Raw genomic sequence first — 22,765 nt, 5'->3', positions numbered from 1 at the left:
ACGGAGTGCAACCAATTGCGAGGTACATGACTTCCGACGAAAGTGAAGATATTAACATGCTAAGGACCGCCTGATCTTGGCGCACCCATGGAGCATGCAGCGGGTTGGGTAGAGCAGCAGCAGCGGAGGAGCCTTCAAAAACGGGAAGAAAACGATTAGGGCAAGAGTTCGTGCCATCAACGAAACCCATGAGGTCGTGCCCACGAAGAAACGGAATACCCTGTGTCCTCCAAAACAAGAAATTCTTGTTCGTTAGCTTAATGCTAACATAGTGATGCGCAGCAGACAGAGAAGCGGCTGCTGAAGAAACCGCAGAAGAAATAGCTGCATCAGAAACGGTCCGTTCGGAAGAATTAACAGAGCCGTCAGCCATTGGAAAATAAACCTAGGCTAGCTGATACCAGATGAGAACTGAATATTGTATTGATTCAATTGAACAATTACAATGATGAGGAATAGGAGATATATATACAAGGGGAGTCTCAGGTAGAGTAGAATAGCTAGTCCTAACGTGACTCAAACTCAGAGAGTCCTAATAAGTATATCTATGTGGCTTGACTAAAGTTATTTTTAATTCAATTTATCATAATATTAAGTTTAGTATTATTATACAAAATTTATATATTTAGAAACTATATTAAAAATACTATTAAACAAAAAAAAAATCAAATTTAAAAATAAGTAAAAAAAAATACTAAAGAAAATAAACAAAGAAGAAAGAGTTGTTTGACCAATGAATAGTAAGTATGACACATAAAATGGGACGAGGAAGTATATATTTTTTCCTATCTAATGCAAGTTCTGCGTAATATTTGCATGTGCGTGTGTGTGTGTATAAAATTCAATTCGCGTGCGATTGATCTTCTCAGGAGCGGTTGTGCGGTGAGAAGAGAGCTATTGATCTTGCCAAAATCAACACACAACAAAGAATTGCACCAATAGACCACAAAATGCTCCATACACCAAAAAATGCAATGCACAATAAACAAATGCACCAGAGGGGAGGAGGTCTTCAAGTGCATGTTTTTGTGCTTTCAAGTGCATAATTTTTGTTAATTTTAAGTGTAATTTTTTTTTAAAGAACAGTAGATTTGGATGAATTTTATGGCTGAGATTTGTGTGCATCTTTCACCTGGGGAGTCCTTTGCACCGAATCCTGGACACACACATACGGTAGATTAGGCTTTTTAGAATTTTGTTCATTCACAATTTCTATATTTTCATATATAATTTATATATATTTCTCAGCTAATACAAATTCTACGTAATATTTGTGTGTATATACAATTATACATACTAGTTTTTCACGCGCGTTGCGCGAATAGGATAATGTCCAATGTTTATTTTTTAAATAAGTACTTCAAAGTATATTAATACAAGATTATATAGGAGATGTTCATGTATATGTAATTGAATGTTGAATTTGTTTATTTAAATCGGAAATTCAAAGTATATGAATGCAATATAATATATGAGAGGTTGATTATAATAGTCACTGAAATAAATGTTTGCAATTTTGTAAAAATGCTAATCTAAATATTTAGTCTAAAAAATGATAGTATAAACAAATACTACTTTTGGTAATAAAAATGTATACGTTTTAAATCATATTAATAAAGAAATACGATTTATCTTTAAAGTGAACAACTGTGATGTAGTACAAAAAATATTACGGGGTAGTTTCTTGCTTCAATTTATTGAGTTATTTGAATGTTTTCTTTGTCAACAAATCCTCCCAAGTAGTTAATATGATTGACTTCAAATTATTTTTAAAAAAAATTCTAAGTTATTAATAGAATATTTGGTAAATAAATATATAACATTATTTTGTATTATAATTAACTTTGATACAGAGTATTTAATTACAACATAGTGTAAAATAAGACAATGAATAATGTAGTGAATATAATTAATTAATAAATTTGAAGGTAAAGAATCTTTGTATTGTCGAAAATAAAGACAATAGAACTAATGAAATTATATCTCTTTTAAAAAAAATTTTTATAATGAATAATTTGTATTATAGAAAATAGAGATAATATAAATAATGAAATTATATCTCTTTTTAATTTTTTGATAATTAATTTTTAAATTCACACACACACACACACACACACACACACACACACACACACACACACACACACACACATATATATATATATATATATATATATATTGTAGCTATTAATTTATTTAATTTAATTCAATAAGAGTAATAGAGTGGTTACTTACTTTTCAATAATATACTCTAACATATTCGTAGTATATATTTAACAATTATGTCAACTCTGATTAGGATGAAACTCGAACCTAAAATCTTTCTTATAGAAATTAATGGGTAAGTTAAAAGTTAATGGAATATTCCGTTACTAAAATTTATACTAACGGAATGTGGGTTATTTAAGGAAAGAAACTAATATAATAGAGGGTAAAGAATGAAAATCATAAAAAATTACTAAAACCAAAATAATATGAACCATTCGTTTAAGTCAAAATTAATGCAAACATTTTTTTCTTCCCATTAGAACCCCCACTTTATTGGCTCTTATTAAAATTGTAGATGTAGATTTGAATGTCTTCTTTGTCAACAAATCATTCGCAAGTAGTTAATATGATTTGAAGGTACGAAATATTTGCATTGTAGAAAATAAAGACAATATAACCAATGAAATTTTATCTCTTTTTTATTTTTTTTTTAATTTTTTGATAATGAATAAATTTTTATTGTAGAAGATAAAGACATATAACTAATGAAATTATATCTCTTTTTTTTTTTAATTTATTGATAATGAATAATTTTTATTGTACAAAATAAAGACAATATAACTAATGAAATTATATATTTTTTTAATTTTTTATGATGAATATTTTTTTTTGAATAGAGACATTGTAAACATCGAATTCTAAATTAAATAAATGCATATGTATTATTTTTGTTGTTGTAATTACTAATTTATTTAATTTAATAAAAGTAATAGGGTGGATACTCACTTTTCAATAATATACTCTAACTTATTCGTAGTATATCTTTAACAATTATGCCAACTCTGATTGGGATGGGTTCGAACCTAAAACTTTTTTTTTTTTATAGAAATTAGTTAGTAAGTTAAAAGTTAACAGGATATTCCGTTACTAAAGTTTAAGTGAAGAAAATAATATAATAGAGGGTAGAAAAGGAAAATCATAAAAAATTACTACAATCAAAATAATATAGACCATTCGTTTAAGTAAATAATTACCACCAACATTTGTTTGTTCCCGTTAGAACCCTAATTTTGTTGGCTCTTATTAAAATTGTATATGTATGTATTGTATGTAGATGTAGATTAAAATTGTAGATATGGTAAATTAAAATTCTTAGAATTTCATTGATTCACAATTTTTATATTGTTATATGTAATTTTTTTTTTCTGCTAATGCAAATTTTGCCTAATATATTAGATGTGTATATATGTTTTTTTTTTTTTTTACAATACTATAGTTGCTATACATTACGGAGTATTTAAAAACCAACATGGTTGATGTGGTGGTTCAGCACTTCGTCCTTTAAGCATGAGGTTGGGGATTTGTGAATGGAGCACATCATTTGGCTAGTCCCTTATCACTTAGTGTGCTGACTGTTGGGACGATGGTTATTATTTTACTAAGGATAATATATACTCCTTAATTACCATATAGTAATCATAATAAAACGATCTGATTTTTATTGGAATTAATGATAAATTTTCCTGTCCATATATGAAATTAAACATACACATATTACAACGTCTTACAAACATGTATTTAACACTTTGGTAATTCAACATAGATATTCCCTTCATTTGATTATAGTATATTTTTGTTATTTAAAATAATATCTGCTCTTCCTTCTATTTTTTTAGACTTTTTCTAATACGGAGTATAATTTTTAAGTAATCAATTTCAACACTAATATGTAAATCTTATGATTTCAAATAAATACACACTTTCAAATATTATAATTATTTATAATTTCATCATTAATTTTATTATTTAAATATATAACAAAAACCTTATCCGTCCATCGCACAAATAATTTACTAGTAATAATAATAATAGTACATTTTTGTCCGCATAAGCAGCTCAACTGGTCACAGGGGTGAAGTTTGGGACTTAGTCTCACTAGCGGTAGTGTGTGGACAACCTCTCAAAGTAGGGGCTCCTTATGCATAGTTAGCAAACGTCTAGCCTTTATGTGTTACCATGATTTCCATCCTCCCAGATACTTTGTTAGGATAGGGCGTGAGGGGCAGATTGAAAATTCAACCTTTTAAAAATAAAATAAGAATAATTTTTTTGTATAAATATATTTATATCTTCTTTTTTTTTTAAAAAAAAAAACATGTATTTATATATTTTAAACACATTCCATTTCTATTTTTTAAAATCTATTCCTTATATAATTCTTATTTTATTTTCTTCCTACTTACCTATAAATTCTCTCTCCTGTACCCTCGCCCCACCCCCATCAGTTTTTCGCCCCAGCCCCCCGCCGCCTTTCCCCTTCGCCCCTTCACGCAATCAAGCAGCCGGAAGCCAGCACCTGCGGCGACGTCGGCTTCACGCTCCTCACCGGCGACGGACTCAGGACGTCACGCGTCAGACTGCCGGAGTAAGTCCACCATCTATCCATTCCTTCTCTGGTTTATTTTCTTCAGTGAATCCCAATCTTCTTATTGTTATTCCCTTGTTTCCTAATCCATAATAGGAATATTTTCTGTAAATATTTAGTTTTCAGTTGTGGTTGCTGTAACTATTTAATTTCCCTTCGTATTCTGTGGTTGCTTAGGAATGTTTTTGTGACTTATGATGTATATGTAAGTGTTTTTCATAGCTATGCTGTCAGATGTTAATCAATTTAATTAACACTTTAACCTTATGGAACAATTATAAGACTTGTTTACTTAATTACTTGAAGGTTTGGAGATATAAGATATTTCAAGGCCATTGTTTTGAAGAATTGGATTGTATGGATTTTCTATGTATTAATGGAATAAATTATGATTTGTAATTGTATTATGCTTTTGTTGGTGAACTGATTAAATTTGATATTTTAACTCTTTAATTGTTTTAAATTTATTTGATGTTTTAAACTTTTAATTATGTACAATTTTATATATGATATACTGGAATTGCCAGGTAATACAAGAACAAGTAGTTTCATATTCGTCTTGCTTTGTTCCACAAATAAGAAGTGAAGGACAAAACTTTGTACTTGGACCCTAAAGCTAAGGAGAACAATATGGAGAACGGAGGAGGATACAATGAAATTCCTGAGAATGCCCCTGAACGTAAGCAAATTATTCTGTGCTTAAAATGCCAGTGGCTAGAGTTTTGACCATTACAGATTCTTTAAGTTTTTGGTGTGTAATTGTGTTTCACTTTTTGATTTCCCTTTTCAGATTGTCCGGGTCCACAATCAGAAGCTGCAGGTAAATCTGATGCATGCGAAGGTTGCCCCAATCAGCAGATTTGTGCAACTGCTCCTAAAGGCCCTGACCCAGGTTCGTTTCTGGTACTACTTGGTTGAAATTTGCAACTTTTTGAAGTTTTTTAGGTTTTTACTTGTCATTGTAGGGGGTGTCAAAATCGTGATGTGTTCTGTCCACATGCTTCTTAAAGTTCAAGTCTTTTGCATAATCTTTGACCATTTCATGTAATGCTCGATGACAGAATTGCCCATTGCAAGAATCTGTTAGCCTTTCAATACTTAGTGGTATTTTGATGTTTCAATAAATGCTGTCCTCAAACATCCCAAGTCCGTGTCTTTTGTATAATCTTTTACCATTTCATGTATATGCTGTGAATGAACTGTGCACTACATTATCCCCACCAGGAGTATTTTTTTATATTTGTGTTTTGCGCTGTCCTTGTCCCTTTCATGTATTTGTGGCCAAAGAACTCCCCAACTACAACTAGTTACTGGCCAGTCACTACTAAGTAGGATTTTAGAGTTCTAATAATTAGTTTCTTGCATTTCACTTGTCTAATTAAGGAACAAAAGGCCTACTAGCTGGGCCTTTCTTTTCCAAATGAAATGGGGGAAAAGGCCTTCCTTTTGCAATTATTCTGAGAGTCGCTGGTGACTATATGTTTATGCTTTTACATAATACCATCTTAGGTTGCTTACATTTAAAAAGTTTGGGACATTTTTTTTATGTCCAGATTCACAATTGTATATTTGGGCGAGTATATAATTTTTTTTTTATCTGGATATGGATTTCTGTAAAAGTTGAGAATCATCTCTTAGTTGGAACTTTATGCTTATTTCACTATATAACTTTTCTGATTTTTATTCATTCCTTGCAGATTTGGTTGCTATTGTAGAAAGAATGGCAACAGTGAAGCACAAGATACTGGTTCTATCTGGAAAGGGAGGAGTTGGTAAGAGTACATTCTCAGCTCAGCTTGCATTTGCACTAGCTGCCATGGATTTCCAGGTTGGTCTCCTTGATATCGATATCTGTGGTCCAAGCATTCCGAAGATGCTTGGTCTAGAAGGGCAAGAGATTCACCAGAGTAACCTAGGATGGTCTCCAGTTTATGTTGAGTCTAATCTCGGTGTCATGTCAATTGGATTCATGCTCCCTAACCCAGATGAGGCTGTCATATGGAGGGGCCCTCGCAAGAATGGTTTAATTAAGCAGTTCCTTAAGGATGTCTACTGGGGGGAGCTTGACTTTCTAGTGGTTGATGCTCCACCCGGGACCTCAGACGAGCATATTTCAATTGTCCAGTTCCTCCAATCAACTGGAATAGATGGTGCTGTTATTGTCACCACCCCACAACAAGTATCTCTGATTGACGTAAGGAAAGAAATAAGCTTTTGCAAGAAAGTTGGGCTGCAGGTTCTTGGTGTTGTCGAGAATATGAGTGGTCTCTGCCAACCATTATCACAGTTTAAATTCATGAAACCTACAGAGAATGGCGAGCAGGTAGAAATTACAGACTGGGCCATAGCATATATGAGAGAGAAGGCACCGGAATTGCTAAATTTATTTGCCTATAGTGAAGTGTTCGACACAAGTGGCGGAGGGGCAGCTAAAATGTGCAACGAGACGAGTGTACCATTCCTCGGTGCAGTCCCAATAGACCCTCAGCTCTGTAAAGCAGCGGAAGAAGGGAGGTCTTGCTTTACAGATAACACGTGCCGGGCAAGCGCCCCTGCACTTAAGATGATTGTAGAGAAGTTGGCACAGAGAATGATATCAAGAACAGAGGATGGAGCATAGGTCTCTGGCTCTTCACCCACTTGCCGGTATTCTGCACTCGCTTTTTCCTTGCCTCTTGTGTCATGGTTTCTCGTCTGTCACTATGCTTTTTGTTTGCATTTTTCTAAATTACTACGTAGTACTAGTTATCATAGGAACTTAGGAAGTGTAAAAGTTAGTACATATAAGACATTATGAAATGTTCAGAAGTTACTAAAAAAAATTTGTGAAAACTGAAAACCTTACTAAGTGCCTAGTGTTCTGGTTTTTGTGATTGGTTGGAGAAATGATCTCTATCATCTTCTCACAGATAGAGAAAGGATGTTTTCTAGGGATTAAAAAGCTGGTCTAAGACGTTTATGGATGATGAGTTATCCTGTGTTATTTTATGTATAATTTGTTTGTTAAAAAAAAATTGCAGAATTTTATTTTCTTTCTTTCTTGCCAACCACTACGCCACCTCCAAGAAAACTGAGATGGGGTTGTCTCAGAGAGTGGCTTTGTTTTCATCCGAGACAAAGGCTGTCTTAGGACATCACCAATCCTTCTTACCTTATCCTCTCATTTTCTCCGTTATTTCGTATCACCATAGTCTCTTCTCCAATTTTCTTTCCAATTATTCTCCCTTTTCTTTTCCTTTTCTGTAGGCTATCTTCTACACATATTATCCATTATTTTTATTCACTTATCTATAATTATAATAATAATTTTAAATTTTGATTTTAAATAAAAATAAATTTAAATAACAAAATAAAGAATTCAGAATCAAATTTTGAATAATATATATATACCAACAATTAATAAAATTAAAAATTGTAAAAATAAATTCATTTTTAATATAAAAATTTAAAAGATAGAATAACAAATAAAAAACAAAAAAAAAAATCAAAACCGTTGAAAAACAACTTGATTTAGTTTATATATATATATATATATATATATATATATATGAGAACATTCCCCCGCATAAAAATATGAGAATCATTTTGGTACATTAAAAAGACAGATATGATGAGATTAATTAGGAGAATTAAGCAAATTTCTTCAAAATATTAGAAAATATATGGTTAGGGGTAAACCAGTCTTATTAGAAGGAAGCTGTGTATTCCTACACTGAATGTCGTGCATTGATAACTCTAGTTGTGCATTCAAACTAGGGTTAGCAATTCAATCCGCTCCGCAGATATCCATCTGAATCCACCTCGCATGGATCGGGATTTTTTGGGTGATAGTGGGTGGTGGGTCGGGTGGATCTTTCAAAAGTAAACCCGTGATGGGTCATGTTAGTTTCAGATTCTATGTACAAAACACACACACATACACACACACATATATAATTTTGGGTAACTTTCTACTAAATTCTATATCTAAACTACTAAGTTTATTTTAAAAATTTAAAATTTAGTTATTATATTGGAATATTTCTATTATGGCATCAAACCCTTCCCTTTATACGGGAGGTGGTGGGTTCGAGCCTCAGTGGAGACAATATTGATTCATGTGCTTCAATAGGTTGAGAAAGTAGTTATGAACAGATACTGCATTGTAATAGAGTTAGTAGTATTCAAAAAAAAATATTGAAATATTTCTATTATTTTATGTTTTAGTATAAATAAAGAATTTTATTATTTTATTATGTGTAAGTAATTTAAATATTATTTTTTGAAAAAAATAAGTTGATAAGTGGTGGGTACCCATGGTTGGCACACGCACCCGGTGGGATAAGGGTAGGTTTTGAAAAAGTCCACCCAATGTGGGTTGGGGGTGGGTGGAGAAAATGTAAGGTGGGTCGGGTGATGCATGTAGCTCTCCCCGACCCATTGTCATCCCTAATTCAAACACTGCCAAAAATATTCTGCGATGGACATCCCAATGTCCTACGATGCACCGCGCTAAGTGCACCAATGCGTATCTCACCAGTCTACAATGCACAATTCAAAACACTAGGTTGCACAAACAGTACACTCAAATACACAATCATACTACCCAAACATGTGTACATATTATCAACATCCAAATATAGACAATGTTAAACTCAAAAGAACGAGAGAAAAAAAATATTATTCGTTTTTCATTGACGAACACTTGATCGATGATGAAGAAATCTCAACGGTGATGATCCAAGAAAATAGGAAACAAATTTGGCCAAGGATTACTCATGCGGCACTTAAAAAACAAAAACAAAAAAAGACACTACTACCCCCAATTTAACAAAAAAAATCAATCCACGTCATGCTAAGAAATCAAATATGGGTCATCCAAATAAAATAAAACGAATGCACAAGATTAGTGCTCACGTTCTCACATTAAGGGTGGTTCTCATTTGAACCGCTTAGTCCCAAGCCATTCAACCTCAGTTGTCGACTTGTTATACTAGTGATGGGTAAATACCCCAAGGACTACTGCACGAGTCCAAACTGTATAGTTGATGTATTGTTGTATCCTCAAAGGTCAAGTGTCCCTTATAAATTGTTAAGTGTCAAGTGCCCTGTGGGGAATATTATATTCCTGAAAGGTCAAGTCCTATTCCTATATAAAGGACCTGACCCATCTTTGTAATGGCATCCTTTCATCCCTTACTTCTCGGGATCCAATGATCCCTTAATCACTCAGCTCTCACTCTCTTGTTCACTACTGGATTCCTGGCTCTTCTTCTCCAATGAGAAAGTCATAGCTTTCCCTCCTTTTCCTCCCATGCTCATGCATACACACTCCATACACTACATACACAATCAATACAGCGTAACAAATGGGTACCCCCGTTTACATTTACGCTATCAACTAGCCACGACTCATGCTAACTGTCTCGTTCAGCTAACCTCTTGCATCTGGCCCATACCAGGCCCATGTCTCCTCTTGGTATCCACGCTGCCCCAACACAACAGCGCCCTTTCAAAGTCACACTAAACCCGTGTGCCTTGTCCAATGCTCCACTAACCAGCAATTGCCACTGGCCAGCAACACGCAACACGCACCACACAACATCAAACGTTTCACAATGCATGTCCACGAATTGCTTCGTCCCTACCAATCTGCCCACACCAGGTCCACGACCTGTCCATGTATCCGCGTTGCCCAACCCTACAACACCCCTCAGCCGACTTTAGCATCCGGCTCATAAGTCCATGTCCCCTCATGGTATCCAATCCAATGATGGTTGATCTTGAGAGGTTGAGTCGAGCTAGCGACATTAAACTTAGCGCTTCATGGGAGGCACCTCATGTTATCCTTTACTTTATTGCATTTTATTTTATTGTATTTATTTTATACGTTTTAGTTCGAGTTAGAGTTAGAAGCTTTACTGTTCGTGTTATTTGGGATGTTTTTGAGTGAGGTTTGTTTATTTTACCTCCAAAAGAGTGGGGAATGGTTGGAAATTGGGTGTTTATGATGTGTTTATGTGTAGGAGTGCTTTGGAAGTGTTTTGAATTGATCTACATGTAAAATTGAGCACTTGGCAAGGAAAACAAGCGAATTGCGCCCTCATGGCCGTGATAATTTCCTCTGATTTATAGTGCGAAACTCTCAAATATTATAATTATTTATAACTTTACCTTTAATTTTATTATTTAAATATATAATAATATAAAAAATTAATTGGTACCTCTGGTAATTTACTAGTTATATTATATAACTTTAGTTGGATAATTTAATTGTATTTGACCATTTCTTGCATTGATTCATTGATAGAGTTAAGAGTAGAAGTTGTGGTCCCGCTGCTTTTAAGCTCATCGACGCAACTGACCGCACTTTTCGGAGGTATCTCTCCAAGACCCACCACCTGCCTCTCCCTTTTTATACCCAACCCTTCTCTTTTCTTCTCCAACAACTACTACTATTACTCTATATTTGTCACAGACTCTCACTTCACTCTATTCGATTCGAATCGCGAGAATTCATCATCATGGCCAAGATCAAGATCGGAATCAACGGTATTTCTACTGCTTTAATTTTTGTGTTTTGTTTTTTATCTATCTGTTGTTTTGAAGATGATGAATGATTATGTACAGGCTTTGGAAGGATCGGCCGCTTGGTGGCGAGGGTCGCACTCCTCAGTGACGATGTTGAGCTCGTCGCCGTCAATGATCCCTTCATCACCACCGACTACATGGTAAAAAACACACACGCAAACTGTTTTGTTTGTTTTTATCTGAATTCAATTCGCTGCATGCATGCATGCATCAATAATAATTATAGATGTGTTTTGTTGGAATTCGATTGTTTGGTAGATATACATACTTTAATTTCATCTCCTCGATCGTGAATAATTACATTACATTATATTGAATTTTGATTTGAATAATCAGTTTCGTTTCGTTGTTGTATGTGCGTGCAGACCTACATGTTTAAGTATGATACCGTTCATGGGCAATGGAAAAAGAATGAACTCAAAGTAAAAGATTCTAAAACTCTTCTCTTTGGTGACCACCCTGTTGCAGTTTATGGCATGAGGTACATTACTAAACCAAATCCCCCTTTTGTCTCTTCTTACATTTATTTATTTATTGCAATTCTTTTTGATGATATGATAGGAATCCAGAGGAGATTCCATGGGGTGAGGCTGGAGCAGAGTATGTTGTTGAATCTACTGGAGTGTTCACTGATCAGGATAAAGCTGCTGCCCACATGAAGGTAATCTTCCCTTCCCTTCTCATCCATCTATTTGGTATTATGTTTGAATTTATCTCTCTTATGTTCATATTTTCTTATCACTAGGGAGGTGCAAAGAAGGTTGTGATTTCTGCCCCCAGTAAGGATGCTCCCATGTTTGTTATGGGCGTCAACCATAAGGACTACAAGAAAGACATTGATATTGTTTCAAATGCTAGTTGCACCACTAACTGTCTTGCTCCCTTGGCAAAGGTTGCTTTCTACTCTCAACTCTACTTTGTTCAGTTCTTTTTCATTCGAAGACTGACTTACTTTTATCTGCAGGTTATTAATGATAAGTTTGGTATTGTTGAGGGTCTTATGACCACTGTCCATGCTATGACTGGTAAGTAGATTTGTTATTTTCTTTTCATTCTTATTTTGTAATAAATATATAAAATAATACTAATAATTGAATGCGAACAATTCAGCAACCCAAAAGACTGTTGATGGACCATCAATGAAGGACTGGAGAGGTGGAAGAGCTGCTTCATTTAACATCATTCCTAGCAGCACTGGTGCAGCTAAGGTATTATATATCTCGGTCATTTATTGTTTTGACCGGACCCCATGATAATTAATTATTGTGTAGGCTGTTGGCAAAGTTTTGCCTGCACTAAATGGAAAGCTGACTGGCATGGCTTTCCGTGTTCCAACGGCTGATGTCTCAGTTGTTGACCTTACTGCAAGGATTGAGAAAGCTGCCTCCTATGATGATATTAAAAAGGCTATCAAGTAAGCTAGCTAAGTGGTGCATCATGTATGTATTCTTTTTTGCTTTCTAATTTATGGATAACCGGTTCCCTTTTCAAATTAAGGGAGGAATCGGAGGGTAGTATGAAGGGCATTCTTGGCTACACTGAGGATGATGTAGTGTCAACTGATTTCGTGGGGGACAGCAGGTACAAAACATACATTGTTATATACATTTGTGCTCTTAATCCCCTGTTCTGAATAACCTTGGTTTTGGTCAGATCAAGCATTTTCGACGCCAAGGCTGGTATTGCTTTGAATGGAAACTTTGTCAAGTTTGTCTCTTGGTATGACAACGAATGGGGATACAGGTGAGTGATTTGGACTGCTGAATGGTTTTTTTTTTTTTTTTTTTTTTTAANTTTTTTTTTTTTTTTTTTTTTTAAATTAATGGTTCGTTTGTTTAACTTGGATTTATTTTGATTTGTTGTGCAGTAACCGCGTTGTTGATTTGATTCGCCATATGGCATCTGCCTGAGCTAGAGACTGACTATATATCATCATCTCAGATTAGCTTGAGTTGAGTGAGTAGGATAGGGCCAATAAATAAATAAGAGACAGAGGTGGGTTTCAGACACGGTGAAACCACCTGAGTTTAGTATTGTATTACGGATTTTATTGTTTTTTCACTTCAATAATGTTATTTGATTGCTGAATCTTGGCGTCTTTCTTACTGATCATGTATGTTTCGGATCTTAATTTGTTGCTTCCCATTCATATATGCAACCTCCCCAACTATCTATATATATATTAATTTAATTTATAATAATGATTAGTTAAAATATTTATTATATCATGAATAAATAAATATAGTGATAGAATTGTATATATTAATATAATGAATATAATATAGTGATCTAATATAATTGTATGTTAATTTAATACATTAAAATAAAAATATCAATGTAGGTGTTATTTAAAATATTGTAGATTGATTTTTTACTATACTACTATTGCAATATATAATTAAAATTAACGTGGACTTACATAATTAAATTCTATTAGAATTTAAATCTTCTATTTAATTTAATATTTTATATATAATTGAAATTAACATGTTATTATTTTAAGTCGATTAAATGAATTAAAATTAACATTTTTATATAGAATTTAAATCTTTTATTTAATTTAATATTTTAATATTATAGATGTTTTGTAATTTTTATTAGATTTGATTTGAATTTCAATTCAAAAAATAATAAAATTTAAATAATTTCGTTTGGTTCAGTTATATACCTTTTTTTAAAATCATTAAATAATAATATGATAATTTAATGGCAATAGAATTTATATATATATATATATATATATATATATATATATATATATATATATATATATATATATATATTCTATTTTTAGTTTCATTTGTTTTATTTTTTGAATTTTAATTAAAAATTGTTAAAATTAAAATAATAATTTGATTTGAATATATACACACACATTACTTTAACTGAAATAATTTTTGGTAAAAAGAGAAAATAATAACTATAATACGTATACACATATTGAATCATTGTTGTATGTCAAAAGTTCCCTTAAAAAAATTGTTGCATGTCAATTTGTTTAATTCCATATAAAGTTCTCCCTACTTGGTTTTCTACCAATGCTATAAACAAATTTTATAAAATACCATAAATTATAAAAATTTACAAATCTAAAATAATAGGTTATTATTTAAATATTGAGCCCAAAATAAATTAATTTATGTTAATAACATAACTGAAGAAAAATTAACATAAGGATGAATTAATTGAACCAACTTACATTTGCGGAGTTTGAAAAAAAATATTGTTATCGGGTAAATGTCTCAAATTTGAATATAATGTTATTAAATTAATTGAAATTCACATATTTAATAATGATACATCATCTCGAGTTCTATCAATTTAAAATGATAAAGAATAAGATATAATAAAACTAAAAGAAATAAACTTTCAATAAATTAGTTAAAAACATATAATAGATCTACAAATATTGAACCACACTCACAGTATCAGTCTCTTTGCTAGTATTAGTCTTCGTTTCTTTATCTGTAGCTTTAGTAGTAGTATGAGTCTCTGGAGGATCAAAAAGAAGATATTTACCTACCGCCCTTTTTGAACTGTATTGAAATGATAGTTGTTCCAATTCACTGATTAATTTGTATGACCATCAGGGGGACTTTTTTTTTTTTTTTTTACCTATTTTGTTTATTAGAATAGATGAAAACACTTCAATTTCTAAAATATCACCAATTTCTAAAGTATTCGTATTTTGGTCAAAATTTTCGTAATTGGAATTCGGGAGAAGAAGATCATGTAGCCGATTTTGCTCAACTGTCTCTCTCAAATCTGCGATCAAAGTATTTTTTATGATGGAAGGCGGAAGCTCTTTTTTTATTTTTCCACGGTATGGCCCGCTACTACAGAAAGCACATTTAAGCCTAAACAACGTCGGTTTTCTATTTCATAGAAAACCTAAAAAAATTTTAAATAAAAGAGAACCGACATCGTATATTTTATGTATATATATATATATATATATAGAGGGAAAAGGGTCAAATAAGCCCTCAAACATTACCTAAAAGTCCAATTAAGCCCTCGAAAATTCAAAAAGTTCAATTAAACACACAAACTTATCATTTTAGGTCATTTAAACCCATATGACTGGTTTGTTTCAGGTGAACAACCAGACATAATTTTTCCCACCAAGATTCCGGCGGCCGACAGTCGGAATTTCATCTCCACCAACGGTCGGTCATCTTCTCTGGAGAAGACGACGACACTGTTCCCAGACAGTTTTGCTTCTTTAATCCTGGAGCGCACAAACTGTATTGCTTCTTTATGGCAAAATCAGACTTATAATCGCCTGAAACTTCATCTTCCCAGACAGTTTTGTGAGCTTCCATATTTCCCATTCCCAAAAGACTTCCAAGAGTACCCTACAAAATACAAGTTTATCCAGTACCTCGAGTGCGGTTTCAGATCAGCCCAAGATTCAACGAGACAGTGCAGTCCGCTAAGTACGATGAAAGCTGCGGGTTTTGGCGAATCAAGACGGTGCCGGGTGATTGTTTTGTGAGTGAGTACATCTGCCGGTGGCTGGTGGCGGCGAGCGGCGAAAACGCCGAGAAATTTGCGCCGGAATTTGAGGCGATAAGGGTTTTCGGTGGCCCTGTCATGCATGCTTGTGAGTATAAATTGGGAGAGGATTATGAAGGGAAACGTGTTCTGGTAATTGGGTGCAGAAATTCCGGCATGGAAGTTTCCTTGGATCTTTGCCACACAATGCAATCCCATCAATGGTGGATTGGTGGTTCGCAGCTCAGTAAGTTCAAATTAAATTAAATTAAACCCCACAATTCAGTTCCAAAATTTCTTCATGTTTTGCCATAACTCATCTTCTCTTCTCTGCTATTATCCCAGGCAACAGTGCGGTGGAGAAGACGACCAGCCGTTGGTTGGGGATGAAATTTCAGCCGCCGACTGCCGGAATCTTGGTCGGAAAAATTATGACCGGCCGGTCATATGGGTTTAAATGACCCAAAACTACAAGTTGGTGTGTTTAATTGAATTTTTTGAATCTTCATTTTTGGGTAATGTTTGAGGACTTATTGACCATTTTTTCTATATATATATATTTTAAATTATAGTCTACGGCATCGATTTTACTTAAAAATTGACACCATAAGGTATATTTAAAAAAATAAATAAATAAAAATATTCTATACGACATCGGTTCTAAGGAGAACCGACATCGTATAATTATTATTAATTTTTATATTAAAAACGGCAACGTTTTGCATTTAAAAAAAATATTTAAAACCCTACGCCGTAGACTATTAAATTAATTTTGAAAACCTTACTTAAACCAATTACAAATAATCCATTCAAAAATATACATAATTTTGCTTAATTATATCAAAAGATATATTTTATATGCATATTTTGATGAATTAGGATGAATGTAATTGAAAACCGAAACATATACTAAACTTAATGTATATTAATCTTAATATTGTTTTAGGCAAAACAATCAACCGGACAAAGATTATAAAGGCTTTGATACCAAATGTTAGATATAAATAATCTAACTATATAGAATGGTTTACGAGAAACCATACATAATTTTGCTTAATTATATCAAAAGATATATTTTATATGCATATTTTGATGAATTAGGATGAATGTAATTGAAAACCGAAACATATACTAAACTTAATGTATATTAATCTTAATATTGTTTTAGGCAAAACAATCAACCGGACAAAGATTATAAAGGCTTTGATACCAAATGTTAGATATAAATAATCTAACTATATAGAATGGTTTACGAGAAACCTGACCTCGTAATAGCGGAAGCGGAATCAATGTTGATCTCCAGCCACAGTTGATGTAATGCCTCTTGAACGTAGACCGTCAGCCATATTTGTCTGTACCGGTGTCTACTGAGCAATATGAATACCGGGAACTGTATGTGCTATACAATGCTTATCCTGTATCCCATCAATACAGGTTTATATAGGCACAGAGTCTGGTTGTATCCCATCAATACAGGTTTATATAGGCACAGAGTCTGGTTGTATCCCATCAATACAGGTTTATATAGGCACAGAGTCTGGTTGAATAACTACTACTAGTTATTTAGTACAACCAAACCACTTAATAAGTCTAGTCAATTTGCACCACTTAATTAAGGCTCTAATATATAATATATAATATATATATTATTAGGGAAAATCTTACACCATCATCATCTACAATTAACCTGCCATGTATTAGTATAGTAGTTTTTCTTATGCTCGATGCGCAAAAAATAGGTGCCCAATATTAATATTTTATATTAAAATTTTAAATTTATTTAGATTTTAGATATTTAAATAATTGTAAATAATAATAATAATGTAAAATATATTTATAAATTTTATATTTATATTTTAGAAAATAACTAACATATAACTCCAATACATAATGTCTATATACTATTATTATTGAACAAAATAAGAAAATATATAGTGGATGCATGTGCATGGTAACAATAGTAGAAAAGATAACGGAAGTTATAACGGTAGGGTTATATTTGTCTAATATATTGTAAAGGACAACTTTTATAGCATAATGTACAAAAAAAATTAACGGAAAAAACGGACATAAATAAAGAGTATAACCTTCATTCACATTTATTATATTTTTAGATATACCAAATCAAACTTCAGAGTTTAGAGCTAAAGAACTGCATTGCTTGGAGTGCATGGATTTGAGTAGGGTCATATACTCTGCCCATTTAATGTAAAAATTAACTTTGATCCTTTGAAAGCTACTGTACTCTGTAACTGCCAAAATGCCATAGGATTCTCCAACAAAATAGTATAATTTGTTCCATTGTGGGATTTTGCATTTTGTATTCTTGTGAGTTGTGACAAAAGGTCCACCTACGTGTCCCCACACCTAGGCTCAACAAGATTGCATTTTGAACTTATTTGATAAGTGAGATTTTGCAAAAAAAATTAATGCATTTGATCATTTTAGTGATTTTCAAACCATTAAATAAACAGCATTTCTCATACAGATAGAGTTGGCGTTGGCAGTTGGCTGCCCAATTTTTGGCACAGATATTAAACTTGTTTGGTAAGTGAGGTTTTGCAGAAAAAATTAATGCATTTGATCATTAAAATAAACAACATTTCACATACAGATAGAGTTGGTAGCCCAATTTTTGACACATGAATCGTCTAGCTCCTTTTTAGTAATATGGGGCAACGGCAATATAATAAATACTTGGGTGAATCGTAAAACTTCTTATGTTCCTTTTGCCTTGCTATGATGCGATAACTTCTAAGCAGTACCTTTTAGGTTCAACATTTTATATATATACTCAGACAGAGGAGGTGACTTTTTTTGTAAGTAGTGAACCAACAATGGTTATTTGGGAAATAATTTTAATCAAAGTGCATGTGCAGCATGTGAACCTTCATTTTAGCTAGAAGAACACAATACACATCTATTCACCACACATACAAACCATAAAATGGTTAGACAATTAGTCTACACTTTGGCCAATAAAATGCATTAAAAAATAAAAGGAAAGAAAAAAATATTCAAAAAGATTATACGTTTTGATTATTTATTATTATTTTTCCAGAAACGACAGCTTTATAGTGTCTTTTTTTTTTGGTAAATGCACGGGGTCTTTCAACGGTCCGGGTTCACCCACGTCGCTCCGAGAGGCACCGTCGCTTGTGGGGATTGAACCCGGGTTCTCCCAAAATTCTTCCCCACAAAAAGAGCTCATTTGCCACTTGAGCTACCCCATTGGGTTTTTATAGTGTCTTTAAGCCGATGGTATAGATTTATTATTTTAAGGAAAAAAAGATTATTTATTACTACCTCCGTCCCATTTTGGATGTCTGATTCGTTTAACGAGACTTGACTAAAGTTATTTTTAATCCAATTTTTCATAATATTAAGTTTAACATTAATATATAAAATTTATATATTTAGAAACTACATTAAAAGTACTATTAAACACAAAAAATTAAATTTAAAAATAATAAAAATTACTAAAGAAAATAAGCAATGAAAAATGAGTTGGTTTGACCAATGAATAGTAAATAGGGCAGGTAAAATGGGATAGAGGGAGTATTATTTTTCAAGAACTGACAGCTTTATAGTCTCCTTAGTGATGGTATAGATTTTTTTTTTTTTCAATTATTAGTGGTGTATATTTGGTGCATAGGGGTTTAATAAAATCCTAATATCAGTAAATCACATCTCATTATTCAAAAAAACGAATGTATTTAGAAGTGCATTTAGATCTGCATGGGCTACAATTAAGGGCACTTAATTTGGGAAAAAGGTTTTTGGTGCATTGTTGATTTTTTGGGTGTAAGTGTGTAACCCATGATTTTTACCTTATTCTTTTGCTACGCACCTTTAAAGATGGGACAATTGATTTGTTGTTGATAGTGGCTCAAAGAAGTTGGTCAATTGGGCGAAACCTTCATTGATTAGATTTTAATGGAGGATAAGATGGATGTACATAGACAGTGATGATTACTTGTTTAACATAGTTAGAGTGTTCTTTTTCCGGATGGTCCTCATCCTAATAATAAAAAACTCATTTGACATTTTGATCGAGATAGGGTGAGAATTGATAGACAGAGATTAAAAAAACAAATTAATTTATCCTTCACATATATATTTAGTTTTTTTTTTTTTTCCTTTTTGGAACCAACCAATAAAAAGTAAAAGTCTTCCTTTCATAAGTCATAACCCAAAAAAAAAAAAAAAAAAGTAAGCAAAATAAATATGGTGCTACCAATTGAAATGGGCCATTATTTAGGCCATATTTTGAGCAATCACATTTGTTAACAACAGCTGTTGTTGAGTATGATACCAAATTAGCAATTAACAAAATCATAGCAAATATTAATCATAATACCAACATTGTAGCAATTATCATAATTCATAACAGCAAAAAGAAGTTGCCAAAAAAGGGATCTTCTTATTGATGTACAAAGATTCCAACATTGATTCACAGAATCAATAATATAATTATCCATATATGAGATGAGATTCATTGCATCCATCCTAGTATCAAAGTTTGCTTCATTATTTATCTGAGACTGGAGGTTGATTTGGAGGCAGTCCTGTCTCTCAACAACTCCAATCCAATCATGGTACTTCAGTTTAATGTTTGTTAACAGTGTAGGAGGATTATTTTGTTTACTATGTATATTATTTGTGCTCGCAGGTTGATGAAAGATCAAAGAAGGAAAAGAATGTTGATGAATGGCTTCCAATTACTTCATCAAGGAATGCAAAATGGTGGTATTCTGCTTTCCACAATGTGACTGCCATGGTTGGAGCTGGTGTCCTTAGTCTCCCTTATGCCATGGCACACCTTGGATGGTATCTTTTTTAATTTGTCTGGCTCGAGGTTAAGTTATAATAATGTCCCGATATGATGAGAGTTAGATTAGCTAATCGATGGGTTTGATTTTTCAGGGGTGCAGGAGTGACTGTGTTGATCATATCATGGATTATAACACTATACACTCTGTGGCAAATGGTTGAGATGCACGAAATGGTGCCCGGGAAGCGTTTCGACAGGTATCACGAGCTGGGGCAACACGCGTTTGGTCAGAAGCTCGGGCTGTGGATTGTGGTGCCTCAGCAGCTGGTTGTGGAAGTTGGGGTGGACATAGTGTATATGGTCACAGGCGGAAAATCGCTTAAGAAAGTCCATGATTTGGTGTGTAAAGACAATTGCAAAGATTTCAAACTCTCTTACTTCATTATGATCTTTGCTTCTGTCCATTTCGGGCTTTCCCATCTCCCCAACTTCAACTCCATTTCTGGTGTGTCTTTGGCAGCAGCTTTAATGTCATTAAGGTAACCAAACAAACATTAGTTAATTAATTTATTAAAAATCCTCTCATCTGAGTGTCTGACTATGTATATATATATGTAGTTACTCCATTATTGCTTGGGTGGCTTCTGTGAGCAAAGGTGTGCAAGCAGATGTTGATTATGGGCCCACAGATGCAAGCAGATCAGGCATGGTTTTCAACTTCTTCAGTGCATTGGGGGACGTGGCGTTTGCGTATGCAGGACACAATGTAGTGCTGGAGATCCAGGCAACGATTCCTTCTACGCCTGAGAAGCCCTCGAAAGGGCCTATGTGGAAGGGGGTTATTGTTGCTTACATTGTTGTTGCTGTTTGTTATTTTCCAGTGGCTCTCGTAGGCTACTGGATGTTCGGGAACAAGGTGGAGGACAACATTCTCTTATCACTCGAGAAACCAACTTGGCTCATAATCATGGCTAACATGTTTGTAGTTGTTCATGTCATTGGCAGCTATCAGGTGAAGTAGTAATTTCATTTTGTGTATGTTTTGCCTAGCTAGGAACACATGACTAATGATTCTAAGCTAAGCTGGCTTTAATTTGTCTTTTCTGCAGATCTTTGCCATGCCTGTTTTTGACATGATAGAGACTGTTCTTGTTAAGAAACTGATGTTCAAACCTACTTGGTACCTACGCTCCATCGTTAGGATCACTTATGTGGGTAAGGAATTCAAACCTTTAATTTCAGTCTATACTATACGAATACGATGATACATACTATGATGTTCTGCAATTTTGAATGACAAGTACATATAAAATACTATTGCAGCTCTCACCATGTTTATTGCCATTTGCATCCCTTTCTTTGGAGGGCTTCTTGGATTCTTTGGAGGATTCGCTTTCGCCCCAACTACATACTTTGTAAGCATTAAGCAACACTCACTCTATGTACTAAGCACAGATGAAATTGCAGATCGATCGAGTCTGATATGATGATGTCTGTCACGTTTTGCAGCTCCCGTGCATTATGTGGCTTGCTGTTTACAAACCGAAGAAATTTAGTCTTTCTTGGTGCTGTAACTGGGTATGGCTGCCTGCTACCTAGCTTATTAAATCATGTGTTAAGGTTGTTTTTGTTTGTTTACATGGTTAGTTGTTGTTTCAGGTGTGCATTATACTTGGAGTAGCTTTGATGATTTTAGCCCCTATTGGAGCACTAAGAGCAATTATATTACAAGCCAAGAGCTACAAATTCTTCTCCTAAATACAACCTCACACAACAACAACCTCTCAACACACCTTCAATTTCTATTGTTTTCATACTATATTTTCATTGTCTGTTTTGTTTTTAAATGTTTACGCACTCAATTTAAGGACTATTGCATGCAGTATTGGTGTTTTAATCCCATATATATTCCTATGAATAGTTTATATTTATCTGCTTGTTTCTTGTTTGCGGTATAGGTGTTAGAGCAATTTTAATAGTTTAGTTTTTTTTTTAGGCTCGGACATTACACATCAACTATCTTTTATTATTCCTTTTATTTATTATCATTTATAATTTAAATAAGTCCATCAAATGCGCAAAAAAAAAAAAAAACCGTTATAAATTTAGTTACAATTTTTAATTTAATTAATAAATAAAAAATGAAAGGTTATTGCCATACCAACTGTCTCTTTGAAAGGCATACGCTGTTGAGCGTTAAGCGTGCTTCCAAATGCCATTTTTTTTTTCATACAAAAACTTAATTACAATTGTGTTAAGAGAAATTGTAACAAAAAAAAAAAAAAAAAAAAAAA

At 33.2% G+C, this 22,765-nt stretch overlaps 3 protein-coding genes and 1 long non-coding RNA gene across 4 annotated transcripts; all 4 read left to right on the top strand.

Moving 5' to 3' along the window:
• Window positions 1-4,486: 4,486 nt before the first annotated feature.
• On the top strand, window positions 4,487-7,655 carry LOC116023247 (cytosolic Fe-S cluster assembly factor NBP35). The gene is made up of 4 exons (XM_031264237.1): window positions 4,487-4,633; window positions 5,161-5,312; window positions 5,424-5,525; window positions 6,331-7,655. Exons 2-4 carry the CDS (start codon window positions 5,264-5,266, stop codon window positions 7,251-7,253), a joined length of 1,074 nt encoding a protein of 357 aa, XP_031120097.1. The 5' UTR covers window positions 4,487-4,633; window positions 5,161-5,263; the 3' UTR covers window positions 7,254-7,655.
• A 3,419-nt stretch (window positions 7,656-11,074) lies between these two features.
• On the top strand, window positions 11,075-13,291 carry LOC116022888 (glyceraldehyde-3-phosphate dehydrogenase, cytosolic). Its single transcript, XM_031263790.1, has 11 exons — window positions 11,075-11,164; window positions 11,243-11,343; window positions 11,569-11,684; window positions 11,765-11,864; window positions 11,949-12,095; window positions 12,168-12,228; window positions 12,314-12,411; window positions 12,475-12,617; window positions 12,701-12,784; window positions 12,857-12,946; window positions 13,071-13,291. Exons 1-11 carry the CDS (start codon window positions 11,137-11,139, stop codon window positions 13,111-13,113), a joined length of 1,011 nt encoding a protein of 336 aa, XP_031119650.1. The 5' UTR covers window positions 11,075-11,136; the 3' UTR covers window positions 13,114-13,291.
• A 2,046-nt stretch (window positions 13,292-15,337) lies between these two features.
• Window positions 15,338-16,226, top strand: LOC116021584. Its single transcript, XR_004099028.1, has 2 exons — window positions 15,338-15,944; window positions 16,043-16,226. It is a non-coding gene; the product is annotated as an uncharacterized LOC116021584 (long non-coding RNA).
• A 3,872-nt stretch (window positions 16,227-20,098) lies between these two features.
• Window positions 20,099-22,368, top strand: LOC116023089 (lysine histidine transporter 1-like). Its single transcript, XM_031264054.1, has 8 exons — window positions 20,099-20,295; window positions 20,370-20,527; window positions 20,624-21,010; window positions 21,090-21,483; window positions 21,581-21,686; window positions 21,795-21,886; window positions 21,981-22,049; window positions 22,131-22,368. The coding sequence occupies exons 1-8, from the start codon at window positions 20,293-20,295 to the stop codon at window positions 22,227-22,229; spliced, it is 1,308 nt and encodes a 435-aa protein (XP_031119914.1). The 5' UTR covers window positions 20,099-20,292; the 3' UTR covers window positions 22,230-22,368.
• Window positions 22,369-22,765: the final 397 nt, after the last annotated feature.

The sequence above is a fragment of the Ipomoea triloba genome, chromosome 6, assembly GCF_003576645.1.
Source record: "Ipomoea triloba cultivar NCNSP0323 chromosome 6, ASM357664v1".
Taxonomy (NCBI): domain Eukaryota; kingdom Viridiplantae; phylum Streptophyta; class Magnoliopsida; order Solanales; family Convolvulaceae; genus Ipomoea; species Ipomoea triloba.
This window is presented reverse-complemented; position numbering and strand designations above follow the sequence as displayed.